Source organism: Chinchilla lanigera, unplaced genomic scaffold, assembly GCF_000276665.1.
Source record: "Chinchilla lanigera isolate Chin_1 unplaced genomic scaffold, ChiLan1.0 scaffold00123, whole genome shotgun sequence".
Lineage (NCBI taxonomy): Eukaryota > Metazoa > Chordata > Mammalia > Rodentia > Chinchillidae > Chinchilla > Chinchilla lanigera.
The window spans coordinates 937,782-957,029 of record NW_004955524.1 but is presented as its reverse complement, the minus strand read 5'-3'; the positions used below and the strand labels follow the sequence as shown (position 1 = coordinate 957,029).

Here is a 19,248-nt window from a genome sequence, read left to right as displayed (position 1 = left end):
GCCGCGACCCCCACCCCGCTCCGCCTGGCCGAGCACCTGGTGCCCGGCTCCTCGGGGTTAGAGACGCGGGCTCCGAGGCCCGGCCGGGCGCGGGGTCAGGGGACTGCGGGCCTCTGGGGGCGGGGCGCCGCGACACCGAGGCGCTGGGGCGGCAGGAGAGCCCCCCCGGCCGACCCTTCCCCCCGAGTTTCCTTTTCTTTCTGTGCCGCCCAGGGAGGGCCCGGCCGGCCCGCTGGACTGCAGATGTCGCTGGGGCCGCTCAGCTGCCTCCTGCGCCCGCCCCTCGTCAGTGCCCCGCTCGCACCGCATCTATTAGGCACCCTCTGCATGCAGGCCCAGCGCCAGACCTGTTAACGTTTAACCGCGGTGGAGGGCCTGGCCGAGAGCGGCCTTCACCCCCGCCCCGGGGTCAGCGCCGGGCAGCGCCCCGGTCCACACCTGCTGCTCGAGGCCTCCCTACTGGAGGTTACGCAGCACCTACGGGGAAACAGCCCGGGCGTCGCCGGCCAGACGCACCCCGCGCGGGGCTCTGCCTGCTTTTGCGAACTCAGAAGCAGGCGGGACTCAGGGCGGGCGCCGGCAGAACTTCCCTGGGTCTGACCCGGCTGGGCACAGCGCACTTTGGCTCTGGGGCTTCGTGCAAATGCGGGGGCGCTGACTGCTCATCTGTGGTGAAGACCGCGGTCCCAGGAGGGGGCACCAGAGGCAGAGTCTCAGAAGTGATCAAGAAAGGGAGATTTAGAAAGGGAGGGAGGGCACTGAATAGAGCAGGTGACCGCCGGAGCGGGGACCCGGGAGGAAGGGCTGGGTGGGAGGAGACGGGCAGAACCCCAGGGGCCGCGCTGCCACCCTGCTCGGCCCCGCCCCCTGACCCCTGCCCGCGGCCCCGCGGTGACATCTGACCTTGTGGCGGCCGCAGACTGGGGACAAAGGGGCCGGGGCCCATCTGCCGCGGGGGCGCCCGTGGGAACCGTCAGACGCCGGCCCGGCGCCTGGGAACCCACCCCGCCCCCCAGGTGACCTTGGCTCCCTGTGCCCCAGCGGCCACCTGGGGGACTGGGGACCAAGATCACCTGTATAGACCCGCGGTGGGGGAGGGAAGTCGCCTCCTCTGCTCCCCTCCCCCAAGGTGGCCTGCCTCAGTTTCCTGCCTTCTTCCAGCCTGGGTCGGGTGCAGAGCCCGGTGAGGAAGGACAGGAGACGGTGCCTCCCACCCTGTGCTGCCTCGGGGGCGGGGAGAGCGGGTTCCAGGCGCGGACTCGGGTGACCTCCAGCCAGGCCCCTGTCAGTGTCCTGGGGAGAGGCGGCCGTTGGCCCACACCTGCCCAGGTGTGGCCTGGAGCGCCCGCCCCAGGCAGGGGCCCAGATCTTCCTAAGCCTCGGCTTGGGTTTCAGCTGCGGCGAGGAGGGGACAGCTGGCCCCCAACCCCAGCCCCTCCGTCCGCCCCCAGGGGCCACAGGGGTGTGGCGTAGCTCAGGACTTTCGAGCTAAGCCTCTGCCTGCACGCGGCTGGCTGGGCTAAACCAGCCCCAACCCCTGCGGGAGGGAAGCCAGAACCTGGGAGCGGGGGCGGTCTGCGAGAGCCAGACAGTTGCACACCCCTCTGGACCTGGGGTCTCAGCCCCGAAGCACAAGCACTTCTGGGCTTCTGCCCTTATAGTTGGTGCCTGTCCTCCACAGCCTCATTTTTTTTTCTACATTTTTGGTTTTTTCAATGCTGGAGATGGAACCCAGGGCCTTCACCCTTGGGTTGTGTCCTTAGCCCTTCTTTTAATTTTTTTGAAACCGGGTCTCAGAGTCACTAAATTGCTCAGAATTGAGATCCTCCTGCCTCAGCCTTCCTGAGTGCTGGGATTTCAGATTGTGTGCCAACTTGCTTGATATTTTTTTTTTTTTTTAATTTTTCTCCGGTACCGGGAACCGAACTCACAACCTTGCGCTTGCCAGGCAGGCGCTTTTGCCGCTGAGCTAAATCCCCAGCCCCCTTGCTTGATATTTTGCTCCACCTTGAAACACAAGTCTCAAAGCCATCTCAGATTCCTCCTGCCTCCTGAGCATAAGCGCTGACCTATCATGAACCGGAACTGTCTGGCCTGTCTCCCTTTGGAGCACTGTAAGACCTGCCGGCCAAAGCCAGCGTCCTGGGCTTCTGGACAGGGACAGGTGGAACTTCAGCCCTGGCTGTGTCACTTCACTGACCTGGAAGTGCTCCACCCTGGGGTCACTGCAGTCCCGGGTGCTTCTTTTTCTTTTTGTCTTTTTTTTTTTCCCCAGTACCGGGAATCAAACTCATGACCTCCCACTTGCCAGGCAGGTGCTGTGCCCCTGAGCTAAATCCCCAGCCCCCGATTTATTTTTGTCTTTTTGAGACAGGGTCTCACTATGCAGTTCAGGCTGGCCTTGAGCTCACTTTGTAGCCCAGGCTGGTCTCGAACTCGAAAGGATCCTCCTGCATCAGCCTCCCAAGTGCTGGGATTACAAGCGTGAGCCACCACGCTCGGCAGTCCTGGTTGCTTCTCACCCGACTCCTCTGATGAGGGGGGCCAGGCCTTAGACCCACCCAGGCAGCCCAGGAGCCCACGGCGCAGAATGAGCCAGCAGGCAGTCGCTCCTCGGCGACAGTGTCACCAAAGGACATTTATGACACTGGCTACAGAAGGGTCTCCCCCAGGAGGGGTGGCGCAGGGCGCGGCCGCGGCCTCCCCGGGGCTCGGGCTGTGGCCTCCAGCCTGGCCAGCTCCTCAGCCTGCTGGGCTTCCATCTGTGCCATCTGCTTCTCCAGCTTCCGGCGCTGCTCTTCCTGCTTCCGGTGGGCTCCCCGGAAGCCCAGCACCAGGGCACTGCGGGGTCCAGGCAGGGACTGGCTGCCTGTTCCCAGCTGGGCACCCCGCTGCCCCAGCACCACTCGGCAGCCATCGGGAGGAGGGGGAGGGCAGAGCATGTGGCGGGGACTGAGGCCCAGGGGGCAGCGCTGACAGGGGACCCGGCCCACCTGTGAGCTCTGCAGAGCTCGCAGCTCAGCTCGGCACTCTGGGCCCGGCCTGCGCGGCCTCGCTGGGCCACCTGCTCCAGCTGTGCCCGGAGGGACCGCAGCTGCTCCCGAAGGCCCTGGGCGCTGGGCGGGGCGGGGACAGGGGTCACGGGTCACGGGTCACGGCCAGAGCCTGTGACTCTGCTCCCCGCCCTGCCGCAGGGCTGCCACTCCCCTGGAGCCCCTCAGCCCCCCACCCAGCCCCAGCAGGCACCGGCTCAGGGACGCTGCCAGGTCTTGGGCCAGCTGCTCCTGGTCCCACCTTCTGCACTCTGGGCCTCCGTCTGCGCCGCTGGCCAGGCCCTGCAGGAGGCAGAGGGAGCGGAGAGGCGTACAGCTGGTGGCAGCCATGAGCCCCTGTCCTCGGGCTCTTGAGGTCACCCAATGTGAGTAACCGCTTCCTGGTGAGGAAAACAGCTAAGGGGATGCATCAAGGCAGTCGATGGCCTCCTCACGAGGGGACCCCGGCTCAGGACGTCAGAAGGCGGCCAGGGACTTCACTGTTTACTGACTTATTGGAGTTTTGAGACAGGATCTACTGTGTACTTCGGACAGGCCTTGAACTCACTATGTAGCCCAGGCTGGCCTCAAACTTAGGGCGATCCTTCCGCCTCAGCCTCCCAAGTGCTGGTGACAGTCTGCGCCACCACCTGGTCAAGGACTTGAGCACAGTAATAAGGAAGTGACCCGTGTTCCTGGCAGGCGGTGCAGGTGCAGGGGTGACTCAAGGGGCAACACAGTAACCCGGATGATCCAGCTGGGGACAGCAGCCCATGCCCGCCAGGAGGAAGGCTGAGGCGGGAAGACTGCTGAACATAGGAGGTCTGGCCCTGTGCTAGGAAGCAGTGACCTGGTTTCAGAAAGGAGGAGAAGCAGAAGACAGACATGGTGGGGTTCACCAACATTCAGGGGGCCAAGGCAGAAGGGTTGAAAGTTTGAGCAACTTCGCCTAAAAAAAGCCTAGGAAACTTGGCGAGACCATGTCTCAAAGTAAAATAGAAGGACAAAAGGGACTGGGGCTCTCAGTCAGTGGCAGCCCACTTGCCTTGCACACAGGAGGCCCTCCATTCAGCTCCCCAACAGCCGGGAAGACCTTAGGGGACAGATGTGAGCAGACAGGAGAAAAGGGAAGACATTACTGAAGGGTCTGGAACCAAACTGGAGGAAGTGGTGGCTGAGGCAGGAGGATCGCATGAGTTCAAGGCCAGCCAGGGCTACATAATGAGACCGTGTCTCAAAAAACCAAACCAAAACAAAAAATTAACAACACTAAAAAAATAAGAGTGACCCCTACTCTCTCCCGTGCTCCTGGGGGCCTTTCAAAGGCGATTGAATCCTGAAGACAAACCGACTTCCAGTGAGGCGGCTTGGCCCGACTGGAGGGGGTGGGGCCACCAGGTAGAGTGTCCGCCCCCCTCAGCAAGAGCTCCTCCCTTCGCTCCCAGCCTCCTGAGCGCCCAGGCCAGCCCCTTCCCTCCGCCGCCAGACCCTGCCTCTGTGGCTTCCGCCCTGGAGCCAGTGGACCCTGTGCTGGAAACGGGACCACAATGCACCTCGCCTCCTGTAAGACGCGGCCCGGTCCTGTCTCTGTCTCTGCAGCAAGGAAAGTGATTACCACACAGGATCTCCCTAACTGCCCAGGCTGGGCTCCAACTGCGATCCTCCTGCCTCAGCCTCTCAGTAGCTGGATGGTTGGGAAGCAGGACCTGAAGCTGAGAGGGTCCCCTCGCTGTCCCCGCCGGCTCACCTGGGGCCACGTCTCTTCCTCGTCACTGCTGTCTCCCGCGCTGCTGTCCCCACCGCTGCTGCTGGCCCCGGGCCCGGCCCGGAGCTGCGCCTGCTCCCAGCGCAGCTGGTCCAGCAGCAGTAGCAGCGCGGGCGCCTGGGCACGCAGGGCCGCCTCCCGCAGCTCCAGGCCCCGCTTTTCGCGCCGTGCCAGCTGCAGCTGCAGCGCCAGGTCCGCAAGCGTCTCCTAAAAGAAGGAGGTGCAGAGGAGTCAGCTGCTGAGGAAACTGGGGCTCCAGGACCAAGCGAAAACCCAGGCCTCCACCGTGACCTCAGCAGGTGGAAATGACCCCCTTCCTGAAGATCTACAGCCGGGGAAATAGCATTTCCTTCATTGTTGTTTTGTTTGAGACAGGGTCTCTCTATGCAGTTCAGGCTGCCCTTGAATTTACTATGGAGCCCAGGCCGGCCTCAAACTCACAGTGATCTTCCTGCCTCAGCCTCCCCGGGGCTGGCATGACAGGCCTGCACCACCAAGCCTGGCTTTGGAAATGCACTTCCTCAAGGACAGATATCTTAGACAAGCTCAAGCAGCAGCTCATGGAAGCTTCTGGAATTTCTCTAGCTCCAGAGCCCTTTTATGTGTGTCTGTTTCAGAGCTGAGACTGGGCCTCAGTCTCAGGTTCCGTGTACGCCAGACACACCCTGCACCACAGAGCAACTGTGCCAGCGCAAAACCTCAGATCCTTCATGCAGTCTCCGGTGAGAAACTCTGCCTCGTGGAGCAAACTCCTAGGCATCCCTCAGAACCTCAGACGCAGCTCTCCTTGCCTGTGGTCCCCCAACAGCATCCCTGCCAGCCTCAGCAAAGGGTATTGTCCCTCCAGCAGAGACTGACATGGCGACCCCAGCCGTGTATACCCGTGTGGCCACCAGGTCCTGCTGGATCTGTGTCTTCCCCAGCCGGGGCCGGGCCGGGCCGGGCTGCACCTCCAGAATGGCCTGTACCATGGCTTCCGCATGGGCTGTGGTGGGCCTGGGTGCCAAGGTGGAGTCCGGCTCTGGGGGAAGCTTCACCAGGGCGCGGTGCTCCTGGAGACGCCGCAGGTAAGCGTGGAGCCGGGCGGCCACTTCCTGCGCAGTGACTGCGGCCTCGCTGCTGTCCTCAGGGCTGCGGGAGGCACGGGGCTGCGTGAGCGCGGCAGCTGAGCCAACTTCCGGACGGCCCGCAGGCGCCATCGTCCTCCCCCTCGCTGGCCAGGGCCCACCCTGTGTCACACCGGCTCGGGAGGCCCTGAGCGACAACACGGCGGGCGTCACGCAGCACCTCACGGCACCAACGGTCCTGCCATCGTGGGGGACAAAATCATCCCGCTGCTCGTATGAAAACAGTGGACAGCGGCAACCCCATGGGACCACACTCTCTCCCACAGCCTGGACGTCGTCACCCGGCCCAAGAGCAGACCCTGGGCGCCACCACTTAGCCCTTGGGCACTGGTGCTCGTGACAGAACGGCGGACAGGGCCGCACTCACCCAGTGCCGACATCATGGACAACATCACAGCCCGGTGGACCACACCGTCATGCCAACCTGATGGGCACGCGCTTATGCCAAAATGCAAGATGCCATCCTGCCAACCGCACAGCCTCAACGCAGCTCATACTACCTCGGTGGGCACGTTGCCATCCATCCAGCGGGCACCAGGACTCCGACAACATGGTGGCCAGCCCAATCGGCACCACCTCCCCGCTTGCCAACCTCCGTGTGCTGGTTCTAAGTGGTAGACGCCAGCATCCGCATTCACGCCAACCCTGCCGGTCCCACGCACAGCCCAGTGGCTGCCAACCGGCACGCCAGCCTCCTGCCTCCCAACAGGCCGCGTGTAACCATGCGCTGTGCCAACCGGCGTGGCAACTCGGTGCCCACCTCCCCAAGCACAGCGCTGCGAGTCCCGGGCTGCAGGGGGCGGTGGGCCGTGTCCCCCCGGCCCTCCCTGCTGGGGCAGTCGGGGCGCCGTGTACCTGGGCTGCGGGGCCCCTCCGTCCACAGCAGCCTCCTCTCGTGCCAGCAGCCTGCGCGCCTCCTCCTGGGCCACCTGCAGGTCACCCCCGCGGGCGGTGGCGCTGGCCTCCCGCAGGGCGAGCAGTGCGCCGTAGGCCTCCTCGCAGTCCTCGCTGGGGGACACGGCGTCAGTGCCGGGCAGCGCGCACCCCAGCCCGCCCCGGAGGGAGACGGCTGCGCCCTCGCCCCCACCCACCTGAACTGCAGCGCCAGGCGCAGCGCGGTGGCCTCCGCCTCCAGCCGGCCCAGCTGCATACTCAGCCCCTCGCAGCGGCCCTTGGAGCCCTGCAGCGCGGCCAGCAGCAAGCGGTTGAAGCCCTTAAGCTTCTCCACACTCCTGCAGGGGACAGGCGGGGGGCACCGCTCAGGCCAGGCCCGCTCCCGGCCGGCCCTGGCGGGCTCCGTCTGGGCCTCACCCCCGGAGCTGCTCCTCCTGCCCCTCCAGGACGTGTGTGTCGGGCCCTGGCGGCTGCTGGCAAGGGCCGAGGGTGTGGGCACTGGGGTCGCTGTGCAGGCGCCGGAGCAGGGGGTGCGCCGGGTGCTGCAGGAAGAGGTGACTTGATTTACCCGGATTATCATGCAGAGCCCCACTGGGAGTTGGGGCTTGCTATACTCTTTTTGTTTAGGGTAGTGATGGGGATTGAACCCAGAGCTTTTGTACATTTCTATTTTTTTTTTTTTATTTTCAGACTGAGTCTTGCTAAAATGCTAATTTGCCCAGGCTGAGCTCAAACTTGTAATCCTCCTGCCTCAGCCTTCCAGAGAGCTGGGAGACAGGTGTGTGCCACTGTGCCTGGGTCCCCAGATGTGTAAAAAAATTTCCAGTGGGCATAGTGGTACACATCTGTCATCCCAGCACTCAGGAAGGAGGCTGAGGCCAGTCTGAGCTACACAAGCAACTTCAAGACCAGGTTCTCGATATGTAGCCCAGCCTGGCGTCAGACTTGCAGTGGTCCTCCTGCCTCAGCCTCCCAAGTGCTGGGATCCCAGATGTGTGCCACCACACCTGGCTTTTTTGTTTTGTTTTGTTTTTGAAAAATCGCCCAGGCTAGAGCCAGACTCTACCTCAGCAGACCCTCCTGCCTCAGCCTTCAGAGAAGCTGGGCTGACTGGTGTGCACCACGTTGCCTGGCTGAGTTTGGGCTTTCCCCAAACTCAGAAGCGACTGGGTCCCACGAGCAGGCGGTGAGACTCATCTGCCCACAGGCCAAGGCTGTCGGGACCCGGGGTTGGCACTCGTCACACTCACCTGTGTCGCCCAGGGCTCCCCGTCAGCCTCCCCGTCCAAGCCGCTGCCTGCATCCGAGCGGCTGTGGGAGGGAGGCAGGGCCGACTGCAGCCTCTGCAGGGAATCCTGCAGCTCCCGGACCTGGAGCGGGGCAGCGGGTCCTCAGCCTGGGGCTCGGCCACGTGGTCTCCCGCGGGCAGACCGGAGCTCCAGTCCTCAGTTTCCCTGGCCCCTCAGCTCCGCTGCACAAGCCTTGTCTTTCCCAGCAGGAAAGTGAGTCCCCTCCAGAGGGAAAATGATCCACTTTTTTTCTTTCTTTACTTTTTTGAGATGAGGTCTCACTAGTTGCTCAGGCTGGCCTCAAATCCCTGGGCTTCTCAAGCAGCCTTCCTGCCTCAGCCTCCCTCCAGGGTATCAGGGCCTACAGATATGAGCCACCACCACCACACCTAGCAAGGGAGATTTCATTTATTGTTTTGCAGAGTCGGGGAGTTCTGGGGATGCTACACATGGTCTTTTTTTTTTTTTTTTTTTTCCAGTACTGGGACTCAAACTCACAACCTCGTGCTTGCCAGGCAGGCGCTGTGCCACTGAGCTAAATCCCCAGCCCTTTTTTTGTCTTTTTGAGACAGGGTCTCGCTCTGCAGTGCAGGCTGGCCTTGAGCTCACTTTGTAGCCCAGGCTGGTCTCGAACTCGCAACGATCCTCCTGCCTCAGCCTCCCGAGTGCTGGGATTACAGGTGTGCACCACCACGGCCCACTCGCTACCCATGGTCTTCTGCATGCTAAACATGTGCTCTGTGCCAGGCATGGTGGCACACGCCTATCAGCCCAGCACTCTGGGAGGCTGAGGCAGGAGAATCAGGAGTTCCACCCAGCCCGGGCTCCGCAGTCCTGGTTCCGTGCAGGCCTGTTGATTGATCGTCCTCCCGCCTTGCCTGCGCCCTCTCTGGGCGGCCCTTACCTCAAGTCTCAGTGTGTCGCTCTCGGCCCGCGTGTGTGCGAGCTCGTCCTCCCGCGTGTCCAGCGCCAGCCGCAGCCAGGCGTTCTTCTCAGCCAGGCGGGCCACCTCCTGCCTGGGCCCCGGTGTCCCCTCAACCCCACCCGCCGCCTCCCCAGGCCCAGGGCTGCTCAGCGGCTCCAGGCGCCAGGCAGCGGCTGCGGCTTCCAGGGAGGCCAGGGCGCGCTGAAGGGTCTGGAACACGTCAGGGTCCCCGCACCCAGGATGAACAGCGCTCCTGTCCTGTGGGGCTGCCCCCTCCGGGTCCTGGCGGGCGTCCCCTCTGAGCAGCTGGGGGCCCTCCGGGGCGGGGGCCGGAGACCCATCCCCGTTCTCCTCAGCCTCTCTGCTGGCCCTGTGGAAGCCAAACAGGAGCTGAGCCATCAAACTCTGCGACTCCCAGACTCCGGGACTTAGGGTCCTGGGCTGGTCGCCCAGGGCAGCCCTGGGCCTTGGGTCCAGGAGGGGCCTGAAGCTGTGGGAGAAGACAAGGAAGGAACTGGGCGGTGACACAGGCCTGCATGTCAGCACTCTGGGAGGCTGAGGCAGGAAGATTCGGAGGTCTAGTCCAGCCTGGGCAATTTAGGGACTTAGCAAGACCCTGTCTCAAAGAATGAGAAAGGGTTGGAGATGTAGCTCAGTGTTCAGGCCCAGAGTTCAGTCCCCATGATTGGACAAAGAAACAAGGAGGGAAGGAAGGGAAGGAAGCAAAGCAGGAGGGAAGAAGGACACAGCTGGAGTTTGCAAGGTGGAGAAAGATACCCAGGGCCAGGCGTGGTGGCTCCTGTGTGTAACCCTAGCACGTGGGGAAGCTGAAGCAGGACAGTTCCAAGTTTGGGCAACTTAGAGACTTAGTGAGACCCTTTCTCAAAATAAAAAATAAAAACTGAGGAGGAAAGGTACCTAGGCAGAAAGCACAGCCCGGGCAAAGCCCTCCTGTTCCCTGCCAGGCGACACGTGGGAGGTAGGCTGAGGCAGGTGTGTGCCCAGGAGGAGCTCGGGCCAGCGTGGATGGCAAAGGTGCAAGGCTGGAGCAGGGGTACAGGCCAGGCCTCTTACCTGTTCCCTGGACCCCGGCCGCCCACCTCCACCGCTGGCCCCAGCTGCTGTGGTCCTGAGCTCCCTGGCGCTGGTGCAGGGCTGGGCCCGGAGCTCCCGCCAGCCACCTCACCCTCCTCGGAACTCTCGGCCACTGGGTCCAGTTCGCCCTGAGATTGACCGGGGCAGCTCTGAGCCCAGAGGCCTGGGGGCCGTGGGCCAGCTGTGTGGCAGACAGGGTCACTTACGGGCGGAGCGTGCCTCCCACGCCGGCTCCGGGGCCGAGTGGCCCTCGCGCTCATTGCTGTGGAAATCTGCGCCCCGACTCCTTCTGGCTTCCGGCCTCAAAGGTGCGGCCTGCCGTCAGCTCTCGGTTTTGTTGTCCTGGGCAAAGGATAGCCTCAGTCTCCCCGCACCCCCCCCTCCGGGCAGGCGGCACTGACTCTTCCCGTGGAAGGGATCTGCCTTGACACTGTGGGTGTGGCACATTTGGATGCCTTCCCGGATGGGCAGATCACTACCCAGCAAGTCTGCCCTGACCGTGCCATTCTCCTCTGCCTCGACTTCTAATCTCCCCCTTTCTCCTCGACCTGGGTGTGGGGTGGGGACCCCCAGAGAGCCCCTCCTCTCCCCAGGTGCCCCTGAACCCAAGGTGCTGCCCCTGGGGCTGCCCTCAGCTCTCTGCACCTCTCTGCTCCTTGGGGCACCTTGGTCACAGCCTGGGCTTCCAGGTCACTGTCCGCTGCCCGTTTGGGCCGGGGCTGCCAGGGCTGGCCGGGAGCGGCCGGGAAACAGGAAGCCCCCTGCCCTGCCACGTGACTGCTTATTGTGCGGCTTCCTCCTCCCGGACGGCGCTTCCTCCCCGACTGCTGCTCCTGTGCCTCCAGCCCCGGGATCTCCCTGGTGTGCCCGTCCCCAGTGGCGCTGATCGTGGGACCCCCGTGGCTTCGGTGTGGGTCACCACTCTCCACTTTGGTCATGGACAGGGCGGGGTGCTGTACCCTTGATCCAGCCACAGCCACTTCTGAGCCTCCATTTCCTTAGCTGTGACGTGGGGGTGAGCGAGCATTTCCCCCCAGGTCCCGGGAGGATCTGCTCTTGTGTGTGCAGCGATCTCCCCACTGCCCTGCCCGCTCCCCGCGCCCTCTGAGCGCCCCCTCGGCTCAGCCTGGCGTTCAAGGCTCTGTTGCCTGCGTCATGCCACAGGGATCCCCTCCAGAGGACAGAAGGTTCTCTTGGCCGCCTCACTCCCAGGCTTCGACCTGGCCTGGAATGCACTTCCTGTCCTGCACGTGGCTTAAACGGTGCAGAGCCTGGAGCCTGAGCCTTCCTGCCCCTGTGTCCCCCAGGGAGGAAAAGCCCAGGTGGTGGGGACAGAAGCCACAGTTCTCTGGGCGAGGAGCCTGGCCACACGTGACCCTGGTAGCCAGCCACGGCCTCGCCAGAGCTTGCCCGAGGCTCCAGGCCTTTGCCCAGGCCGCTCCTCCCGGCCCCACAATGGCTGGGTACCTCTGTTTCTGAGGCATCTTCACCACTCCACACTTCCAGGCCCTGCTGGCTGAGGCAGGCAGGCTGCGCTAACCCTTTCATAAATAAACTGAGGTTCCAGCCTGGTATGGTGGTGTGCGGCTGTCATCCTAGCACTCTGGGAGGCTGAGGCAGGAGAAAGGCAAATTCCAGTTCAGTCTGGGAACTTAACGACTTGACGAGACTCTATCTTAAAATAAAAAACATAAGGTTTGGGGATGTAGCTCACTGAAGAAGCCCTCCGTTCAATTCCTAGTACAGGAAAGTAAAGATCAGTGTGTTTTATCCGACGCTAGAGATGGAACACAGGACAGCACGCAGGCTAGGCAAGCGCTCTACACCGAGCCGCACCCCAGACCGGGTCTAATGTTTTGTCTTTTTTGGATTTTTTTTTTTTTTGGTCTTTTTGAGACAAGGTCTCGCTGTGCAGTTCAGGGTAGCCTTGAGCTCACTTTGTAGTCCAGGCTGGTCTCGAACTCGCAGCAATCCTCCTGCTTCAGCCTCCCGAGTGCTGGGATTACAGGCGTGAGCCACCACGCCCAGCTAGTGGTTTGTTTTATATGCATAATATGTAAAATACGGGCAAAATCCAGCAACTGGGCGGGGCCCTGGGCTCCGGCCACGCCCACTTCCGTCCGGAAGAACCCGACCCCACTGAGGGGCAGCTTGGCTCCGTCAATCATCAGTCAGTTTTGCCTCCTCGCCTAGCTCCCGCCCAATTCAGTCTCACTGGCTTATCACATTGCTAGCTAGGCCGTCTCCTGCACCTCTGCCTCGTGACAGCCTATCACAGTAGAAGAATTGAGCAGTGTAGTCTGATTGGGCCGGAAACATACAAGCTCCGCCTATTAAGGTTAGCCAATCATAATTCACAACTCCCTTCCAGTCCAGCCTATCACATTCCATTCGGCCCCACGCCTCCGGCACAATTCCAGCCTATCCGGTTCCAGGGCCTCTCCGGCCTCCGTGGGCGTCTCTCCGCAGCCAAGGGGTCCGCTGAACTACATTTCCCTGGAGGCGCCGCGGCCGCGCCTCACCGCTTCCGGCTGGAAACATGGCGGCTTCCTAGTGAATCGGGGTTTCCGTGGGGGAAAGTTAGGGTGCGATTAGTGAACACTGGGTGGTGACAGCGCGCGCGGCAGGGTCCAGGCCGGGCTAGCTTCCCTTGCCCCGGAGCCCCGGCCCCTTGAGTTCCCCGAGGCTGCCTCCTTCCCGCTTTCTCCCGCGGCCTGCGCGCATCCTTCCTGCGGCTGCTGCGGCTTTGTTCCCCGGGAGACGGGGTGGGGGCGCAGGGCGCTCAGGGCCGACCGCTCCGCTGCGCCGCGTGTCTCCCCAGGGACCTGCAGCGCCGCGATCCGCGCCTTGGCGTCGTGCAGACACCCTTGGGCGGCCAGCGCCCGCGGAAGACTCAGAGCGCGCTACTCCTTAGTCACCCAGGCGGAGCCAGTTTCAGGTAACAGAAAACCCGACTTGGAGCGGCGGCAGCCGGACGGGAAGCTGGAGGCTTAGGGAGTGTGTGCGGGTACGGCGGGGTCCGGGTGCGCAGAAGCCTGCCTGCCGGCCCCTGGGTGGGCGTCGCTTCGGGACCCCAGGCCGCCCTTCTTTTCCGCCTCGGCGGCAGAAGCGGCTCTCAGCAGCTCTCGGTTTTTATCTTCCCAGCTCTCTACGGAGAGTCTCCTCCCTAAAGTCTCTGGGAAGTCCCGATCTGCCGCTCGCAGCTCCGTAGGGTCGTGTGCCGAGGCTGAGCCATTCACAGGGCGCAGAGAGCTTGGACGCGCTCCCTGGCCGAGTGACAGGCGGAGGCAGGGAGAGCTCCGGGCAGAAGCTGGGCTGTGGCCTCGGGTCAGATCGGATGCTAGGCTGAGAGGTGGGAAAGGGTCCATTCTCCAGGTGTGCAAGCTAAGTCCTGAGAGGAGAGACCCGGCCCATGTTGCTTCTTTGTAACCGAGTGTCTTTAAAATCTCTAAGGGGAGGATCCTGGCTTCCCCCATCCCTGCTCCATCCGGCCACACGGGCACCATGGAAGCGGCTGAGCCCGGAAGCCCTACTGAGGAGGAAGAAGAGGAAGAGGAGGAGGAGGAGGAGCAGTCTGCTGAGCCTCGGCCCCGAACACGGTCCAATCCTGAGGGTGCCGAGGACCGGACGCTGGGGGCGCAGGCCAGTGTGGGCAGCCGAAGTGAAGGGGAGGGGGAGGCAGCCAGTGTGGACGATGGGACCCCCAACCCTCCAGGAGCTGGCCCCAAGCCCTGGCAGGTGCCACCGCCAGCTCTCGAGGTCCAGATTCGAACACCAAGGGTCAACTGTCCCGAGAAGGTGGTAAGTAGAGGGGCGGGCCTGGCCCTGAGCTGCCAGCCAAGCCCATTTTACTATTTTGAGACAGGGTCTTGCTAAAATGTTCAGGCAGGATTCTAACTTGTCCTCCTGCCTCAGCCTTCCAGAGTGCTGGGATTACAGTGTGCGCTACCACACCTGGTTCAGGGACAGTCTTTTGAGGCCACAGCGCAGCCTACTGTGTCCTCCTGGCCGGTGTCTGTCAGTCTGCCTCCGGTTTCTGTACTCTCTCAGTACTTGGACTCCAGCTCAATTTTCTTTCCCTGAGCTTGTGCCATGCATGGCACGGCTTGGAATTAGGGGTCACTGCACCCCTTTGCAGATGGGGCTCTGGGGAAGTGGATTGGAGCGGGGCACCCTTGACCCAACCCGGACTTTTTTGCAGATCATCTGCCTGGACCTGTCTGAGGAGATGTCCCTACCAAAGCTGGAATCGTTCAACGGGTGAGGAAAGGGTGGGGGGCTTGACACGCGGCCCCAGCCGGAAGAGAGCAGCCCCAGCTAGGGGGCTTCCCTGGAGGCCCTGCCAGTTTGGTGTGGCATTGGGGTGGTAAAAGGCAGGGCCAGGATCAGCCCCCGCCTTGGACGGGGCCCTGGGCTCCGGCAGCTGGGTCCCCATGCAGCAGAAGGCAGGCTTCTGGGAGCTTCGAAGGATAGGAGCCAGGAGGAGGTGCAGGCCTGAAGTCCCAGCTATTCCGGACTGAGGCAGGAGGATTGCTTGAGCCTCGGCATGCGCTGCCACCTGGGGAGCAGAATGAGACCCTGGCGGTGGCTCCCTTGCCTCCCTGACACCCCGGGCCCCCGTGGAGGAGGGAGAGTTGAGAGAGGCCTCCCTGGGGACTGTGAGCCCCAGGCTGACCGGAGGGGCCCTAGGAAAGGGTGTGAACTCGAAGGTCCGCAGGGTTGGCGCTGGGGGCCCCTCCTCACTCCTGCCGGGGGACAAGCAGCTGCAGAGCCAGGCAAGGACTCTCTCACCCCCCTCTGTGCCTTCTCAGCTCCAAAACCAACGCCCTCAACGTCTCGCAGAAGATGATCGAGATGTTTGTGAGGACAAAGCACAAGATCGACAAGAACCACGAGTTCGCGCTGGTGGTGGTGAACGAGGACACCGCGTGGGTAGGCCAGGCGGGCCCGGGGGCCGGGGGCGCCCAGGACCCAGCACGCCGCTGAGGCCTGTGCCCCCCGCAGCTGTCCGGCTTGACCTCAGACCCGCGGGAGCTGTGCAGCTGCCTGTACGACCTAGAGACAGCCTCCTGCTCCACCTTCAGTATCCTTCCCCCGTGCGGTGCTGGGGCTCGGCTCCCTGCGGCCCCGAGCGGCGCGGTGCAGTGACCCCGGCCCTGCTGTGGCGGGGTAGGGCTGGTTACCTACCTGCGACCCAGGCTGCACAGAACTGCCAACGCCGTGGGGCTGAGCAGGACGTGGTGCCCCGCACCTGTTCTGCTAGCACTCTGGGAGGTTGAGGCAAGAGGATCCCAAGTCCCAACCATGCCTGGGTAACTTAGTGGTCTAGGGCGATACCACTGAAAAACGAAAAGGGCTGGGAACGCCGCTCAGTGCGAAGGCCCTTGGGTCAGGTCCTGGTACTGAAAAAAATAAAACAGGTGCAGGCATGGCCCAGACTTGCTTAGAAAATGAACCTTGTGAATTTAAGAAACCGGCGCGTAGTGCGGTGGGCGGCAGAGATGCCTGTAGCTGTGGCGTTAGAAGAGAGCAGCCCCATCCCTGACAGGGGAGGCATCTTCGGGGCTTCTGCAGCTGGCACTCGGGGGGTGGTCAGTGCTGGGAGGGAACTTGCTCAGTGAGACCAGGCCACCTGGAGGGTCATGCCACCAGTCCCCGGAGACACCTGGGCTCCCAGCCGCAGTCAGAAACCCACCTGCCTCTGCCTCCAGTTCTGTGCCCCAGCCTTCTCCTTAGCATTGCCCCCAGACCTGGAAGGGCTCTTCAACCTCATGTGAGTGATCCAGTGGCAAAGAACGTGGTGGGGTGCAGCTCCCTGGTGCTCGCCTGCCAAGTGCAGGGTCCTGGGGTCTAAGAGCTGGCACCTAGACAAAGCAGAATGCAGAGAGCTTTCCCCGGGCAAAGGCTCCAAACAGGAGACAATCATGTCAGAGCCCTGGGGCCTCCTCGCCCCCACCTGCTCCACTGGCATCTCCACTGCGCATTTATCATCTACAAGACGTTTCCTGGGGAGACGCCATCCCGGGTGCCCCCAGGCTGTGAGCCCCGCACAGCTTCTGTGCTGGCAGAGTCTCAAGCCCTGTAGAGGGCCTCCTGTTAAGTATCTTCATCCTAGCTGGGCCTGGGGGTGCCCGCCTGCCATCCAAGCGCTGTGTATCGACTTAGCGAGACCCTGTCGCAAAATAAGAACTAACCATGGCGCTGGGGCTGTAGCTCAGTGCGCAGGCCCTAGGTTCCACCCCAGAACCAAACAACAAAATCTGGGCCCTCCGAAAGGCGCGCTCGGCCCGGAGCGGACCAGGTGCTGCGATCCTCCCCGGAGGCGGGTGGTGGGTGCCAAGGCACCGGGTGGGCAGCGGGAGAGGGCAGGGCCCGGTCTCCACGCCCAGAGCCGCGCTCCCCGCAGCCAGCAGAAGACGGAGCTGCCTGTGACCGAGAGCGTGCAGACCATCCCTCCGCCCTACGTGGTGCGCACCATCCTGGTGTACAGCCGCCCCCCGCGCCAGCCCCAGTTCACGCTGACCGAGCCCATGAAGGTGGGCGGGGCTTCCCCGGGCCGCGGGCAGGGGTGGGGCGGCGGGTCACCGAGCCCCAGCTGTGCCCTCTCCTGCAGAAGATGTTCCAGTGCCCGTATTTCTTCTTCGACGTTGTTTACATCCACAATGGTGGGGAGGAGAAGGAGGAGCAGCTGAGCTGGCAGGTGAGAGCTCGGGAGAGTGCCGGGCAGCGCAGAGCCGCCTGTCCAGGTCTCCACCTCCATTTGGTAGCCAGGAGCCCTGGGCCTGCGGGTTGGTCATTCAGTCATTCAACAGCCATTCCCCACGTGTCTGCTGTGAGCTGGTAGAGACTGAATGCAGTGCGGACAGTGGCCTGAGGAGCGTGTTAGGCCCGGTTCCCCCACCCCCGATTCCCTGCTTCCTCCTTTTGTTCCTGCTTTGCCCTTGCTTGTCCCCAGCCCAGAGCATGCTTCCCTCACTCCTCCTGAGGTTGCTGGCCATCCGCGTCCCGGCCATGGCCAAGCTGTGGGATCTCTAGTGGACCACTTCTGTGTCTGTATGAACAGGGACAGTTGAGACCAGCTCCTGCTCGTGCCTCCATACCCCAGTCAAAAGAACCTCCTCTGCAGTGCCTTCGCTCATACTCAGAAAAGACCATCGCAGGGCTGGAGATTTCACACTTCAAGGGGTGGGGACAGTTAGAGCGCCAGGACAGAGACCTTTAGGTGTCCGCAGTGCCCAGCGGGCATCAAAGTTGCAGACACTTTACCCTTCAGAGCCCATCCCAGATGCCCCTTTTGGGAGAGGGACGGCCTGTGCTGGGTGCGGGTGGTCTGAATAGCGCCTCACTACCCCCCAGGACATGTTCGCCTTCATGGGCAGCCTGGACAGCAAGGGCACGAGCTACAAGTACGAGGTGGCGCTCGCTGGGCCGGCCCTGGAGCTGCACAACTGCATGGCGAAGCTGTTGGCTCACCCGCTGCAGCGGCCCTGCCAGAGCCACGCGTCCTACAGCCTGCTGGAGGAGGACGAAGAGGCCACCGAGGTCGAGGCCACCGTGTGAAGCGCCCCCGTCCCCGGTGCGCAGCCTTGGTGCGGTGGAAACGCGGGTCCCCCGCGCTGGTCGTCCGTCTGCGCGCTGTGGGACCCCGGGGGGTTCCGTCGGTACCCAGGGCCCCTGAAGGCTCTCGGCAGGAATCCTGGGAGTGGACGGCCCCTGAGCTCCCGGGTGCGCACCCCCTGTGTTCGCTGGCCCACGCCCACGCCTAATTTGTCATTTGGCATTTTTGTTGCGTTTGTGATTTTTGACATCAAAATAAAATCTGAGCGATACTAATCCCGACTTAGTACACGTGACAAGAAACGCAACCAGAGCAGAGGAGGGTGAGTGGCTTTCGCCAAGGACGCAGCTGCAGGGGGAGCGCTGTCCAGGTGCCCAGGGCAAGGCCTCCGGGGAGCGCCGCCCGCCCCTCTGGCTGGGACTCCGGAAGGGGCGTAGCCCTGCCTCAGCACCTAAGTGCGATTGGGTCTGTGTGATCACGTGACTCCAAGTTGAGCGAATCATGGTTCAAGCTTCTGGAATATTCTGGTTGGTCAGTTCTAGGACCTTCCCACCCCTGGACCTTCCCACCCCTGGATTGACATCTGGCAACGCCCTGAGCGCCAGAGATGCAGCCCCTCCTGGAGGTCTTCCCTGACCCGTGCGGAGGCGACGAGTTCACCAGCAAAATGCGCTCAGTTCATGCAAAACGAACACAGCTTTATTGCTGAGGATCCGCTTCGCTCCCGTGGCACCAGCAGGGCACTACTGCTTGTCTCCTCCCGTGCTGAAATATGGTTTCCTTCTGGAAGTAGTGGCGCATGCCTGTAATCCCAGCACCCGGGAGGCTGAGGCAGGAGGATCGTTGCGAGTTCGAGACCAGCCTGGGCTACAAAGTGAGCTCAAGGCCAGCCTGTACTGCATAGCGAGACCCTGCCTCAAAAAGACAAAAAAAAAAAAAAAAAGAAAGAAAGAAAGAAAGAAAGAAAGAAAGAAAGAAAGAAAGAAAGAAAGAAAGAAAGAAAGAAAGAAAAGAAATATGGTTTCCTGGTGCTTAGATTTACACTCCCGATTTGCAGATGACGAGTTAAGGCGCTCAAAGGCATCACCCCACAGAGCAACAGACGCGGCTCTGCTGCACCGGAGACGGGACTCAGGGATTTTAGAACCGGGGGCTGGAGCAGGGCGCGGTGCCCATGCCTGTCATCTCGGCCCTCTGGGAGGCTGAGGCAGCGGGGTTGAAAAGTTCGAGCCCATCCTGGGCGACCTAAGGGTCTCAGCGCGCTAGAGGAGCCCACTCCGAGGCACGGTCCCGACTGACAGGAGATTCTCTGGGTCTCCGGCTCCGGGTCTGCCTCCGCCCTCTCCCGAGGGTGCGTTCCGAGCCCCAGTTTGGAGACCCGATAATGGCACACCCTCAGCCTCCCCGAGCCCAGCCCCTTATCGGGCAGCCCAGGCCCTGCCTGCCCGCCGCCGGGGGTGTCCGGGCTCCCGCGAGCACCAAACCCCAAGCCCGATGTGGACACCGACGCGGAGCGGGCCGGCGCTGCTGGGGACCCTGCGCGCTGTCGCCGCGCGGGGACCC

At 62.7% G+C, this 19,248-nt stretch overlaps 3 protein-coding genes across 9 annotated transcripts; 2 read left to right on the top strand and 1 right to left on the bottom strand.

Annotated features, from left to right (window-relative positions):
- LOC106147168 (translation initiation factor IF-2-like) lies at positions 1–1,736 on the top strand (the record flags this gene model as incomplete). Its single annotated transcript, XM_013507251.1, is given in 1 exon segment — positions 1–1,736. A coding segment is annotated over 1 exon segment (902 nt), but the record flags the coding sequence as incomplete, so codon positions are not given.
- Positions 1,737–2,605: 869 nt separating this feature from the next.
- Ushbp1 (Usher syndrome 1C binding protein 1) lies at positions 2,606–11,986 on the bottom strand. Of its 4 annotated transcripts, none has more exons than XM_013507248.1 (14): positions 10,793–11,797; positions 10,334–10,469; positions 10,107–10,255; positions 9,012–9,402; positions 8,069–8,188; positions 7,236–7,360; positions 7,016–7,156; positions 6,780–6,932; positions 5,679–5,928; positions 4,780–5,004; positions 4,078–4,125; positions 3,247–3,335; positions 2,994–3,116; positions 2,606–2,841 (listed from the first exon to the last, which is right to left on the bottom strand). In XM_013507248.1, exons 2-14 carry the CDS (start codon positions 10,385–10,387, stop codon positions 2,652–2,654), a joined length of 2,058 nt encoding a protein of 685 aa, XP_013362702.1. In that variant the 5' UTR covers positions 10,388–10,469; positions 10,793–11,797; the 3' UTR covers positions 2,606–2,651. The 4 variants fall into 4 exon arrangements, with proteins under 4 accessions (XP_013362702.1, XP_005409575.1, XP_013362703.1 ...); XM_005409518.2 differs by having other exon boundaries at positions 10,773–11,796; XM_013507249.1 differs by lacking the exon at positions 4,078–4,125 and having other exon boundaries at positions 10,773–11,782.
- Positions 11,987–12,572: 586 nt separating this feature from the next.
- Positions 12,573–17,780, top strand: Babam1 (BRISC and BRCA1 A complex member 1). Of its 4 annotated transcripts, XM_005409521.2 has the most exons (11): positions 12,574–12,712; positions 12,949–13,065; positions 13,272–13,479; positions 13,581–13,928; positions 14,329–14,387; positions 14,939–15,059; positions 15,132–15,210; positions 15,876–15,900; positions 16,534–16,663; positions 16,741–16,827; positions 17,484–17,780. In XM_005409521.2, exons 4-11 carry the CDS (start codon positions 13,632–13,634, stop codon positions 17,685–17,687), a joined length of 1,002 nt encoding a protein of 333 aa, XP_005409578.1. In that variant the 5' UTR covers positions 12,574–12,712; positions 12,949–13,065; positions 13,272–13,479; positions 13,581–13,631; the 3' UTR covers positions 17,688–17,780. The 4 variants fall into 4 exon arrangements, with proteins under 4 accessions (XP_005409580.1, XP_005409578.1, XP_005409577.1 ...); XM_005409523.2 differs by lacking the exon at positions 13,272–13,479 and having other exon boundaries at positions 12,573–12,712; positions 13,581–13,769; XM_005409520.2 differs by lacking the exon at positions 13,272–13,479 and having other exon boundaries at positions 12,575–12,712.
- Positions 17,781–19,248: the final 1,468 nt, after the last annotated feature.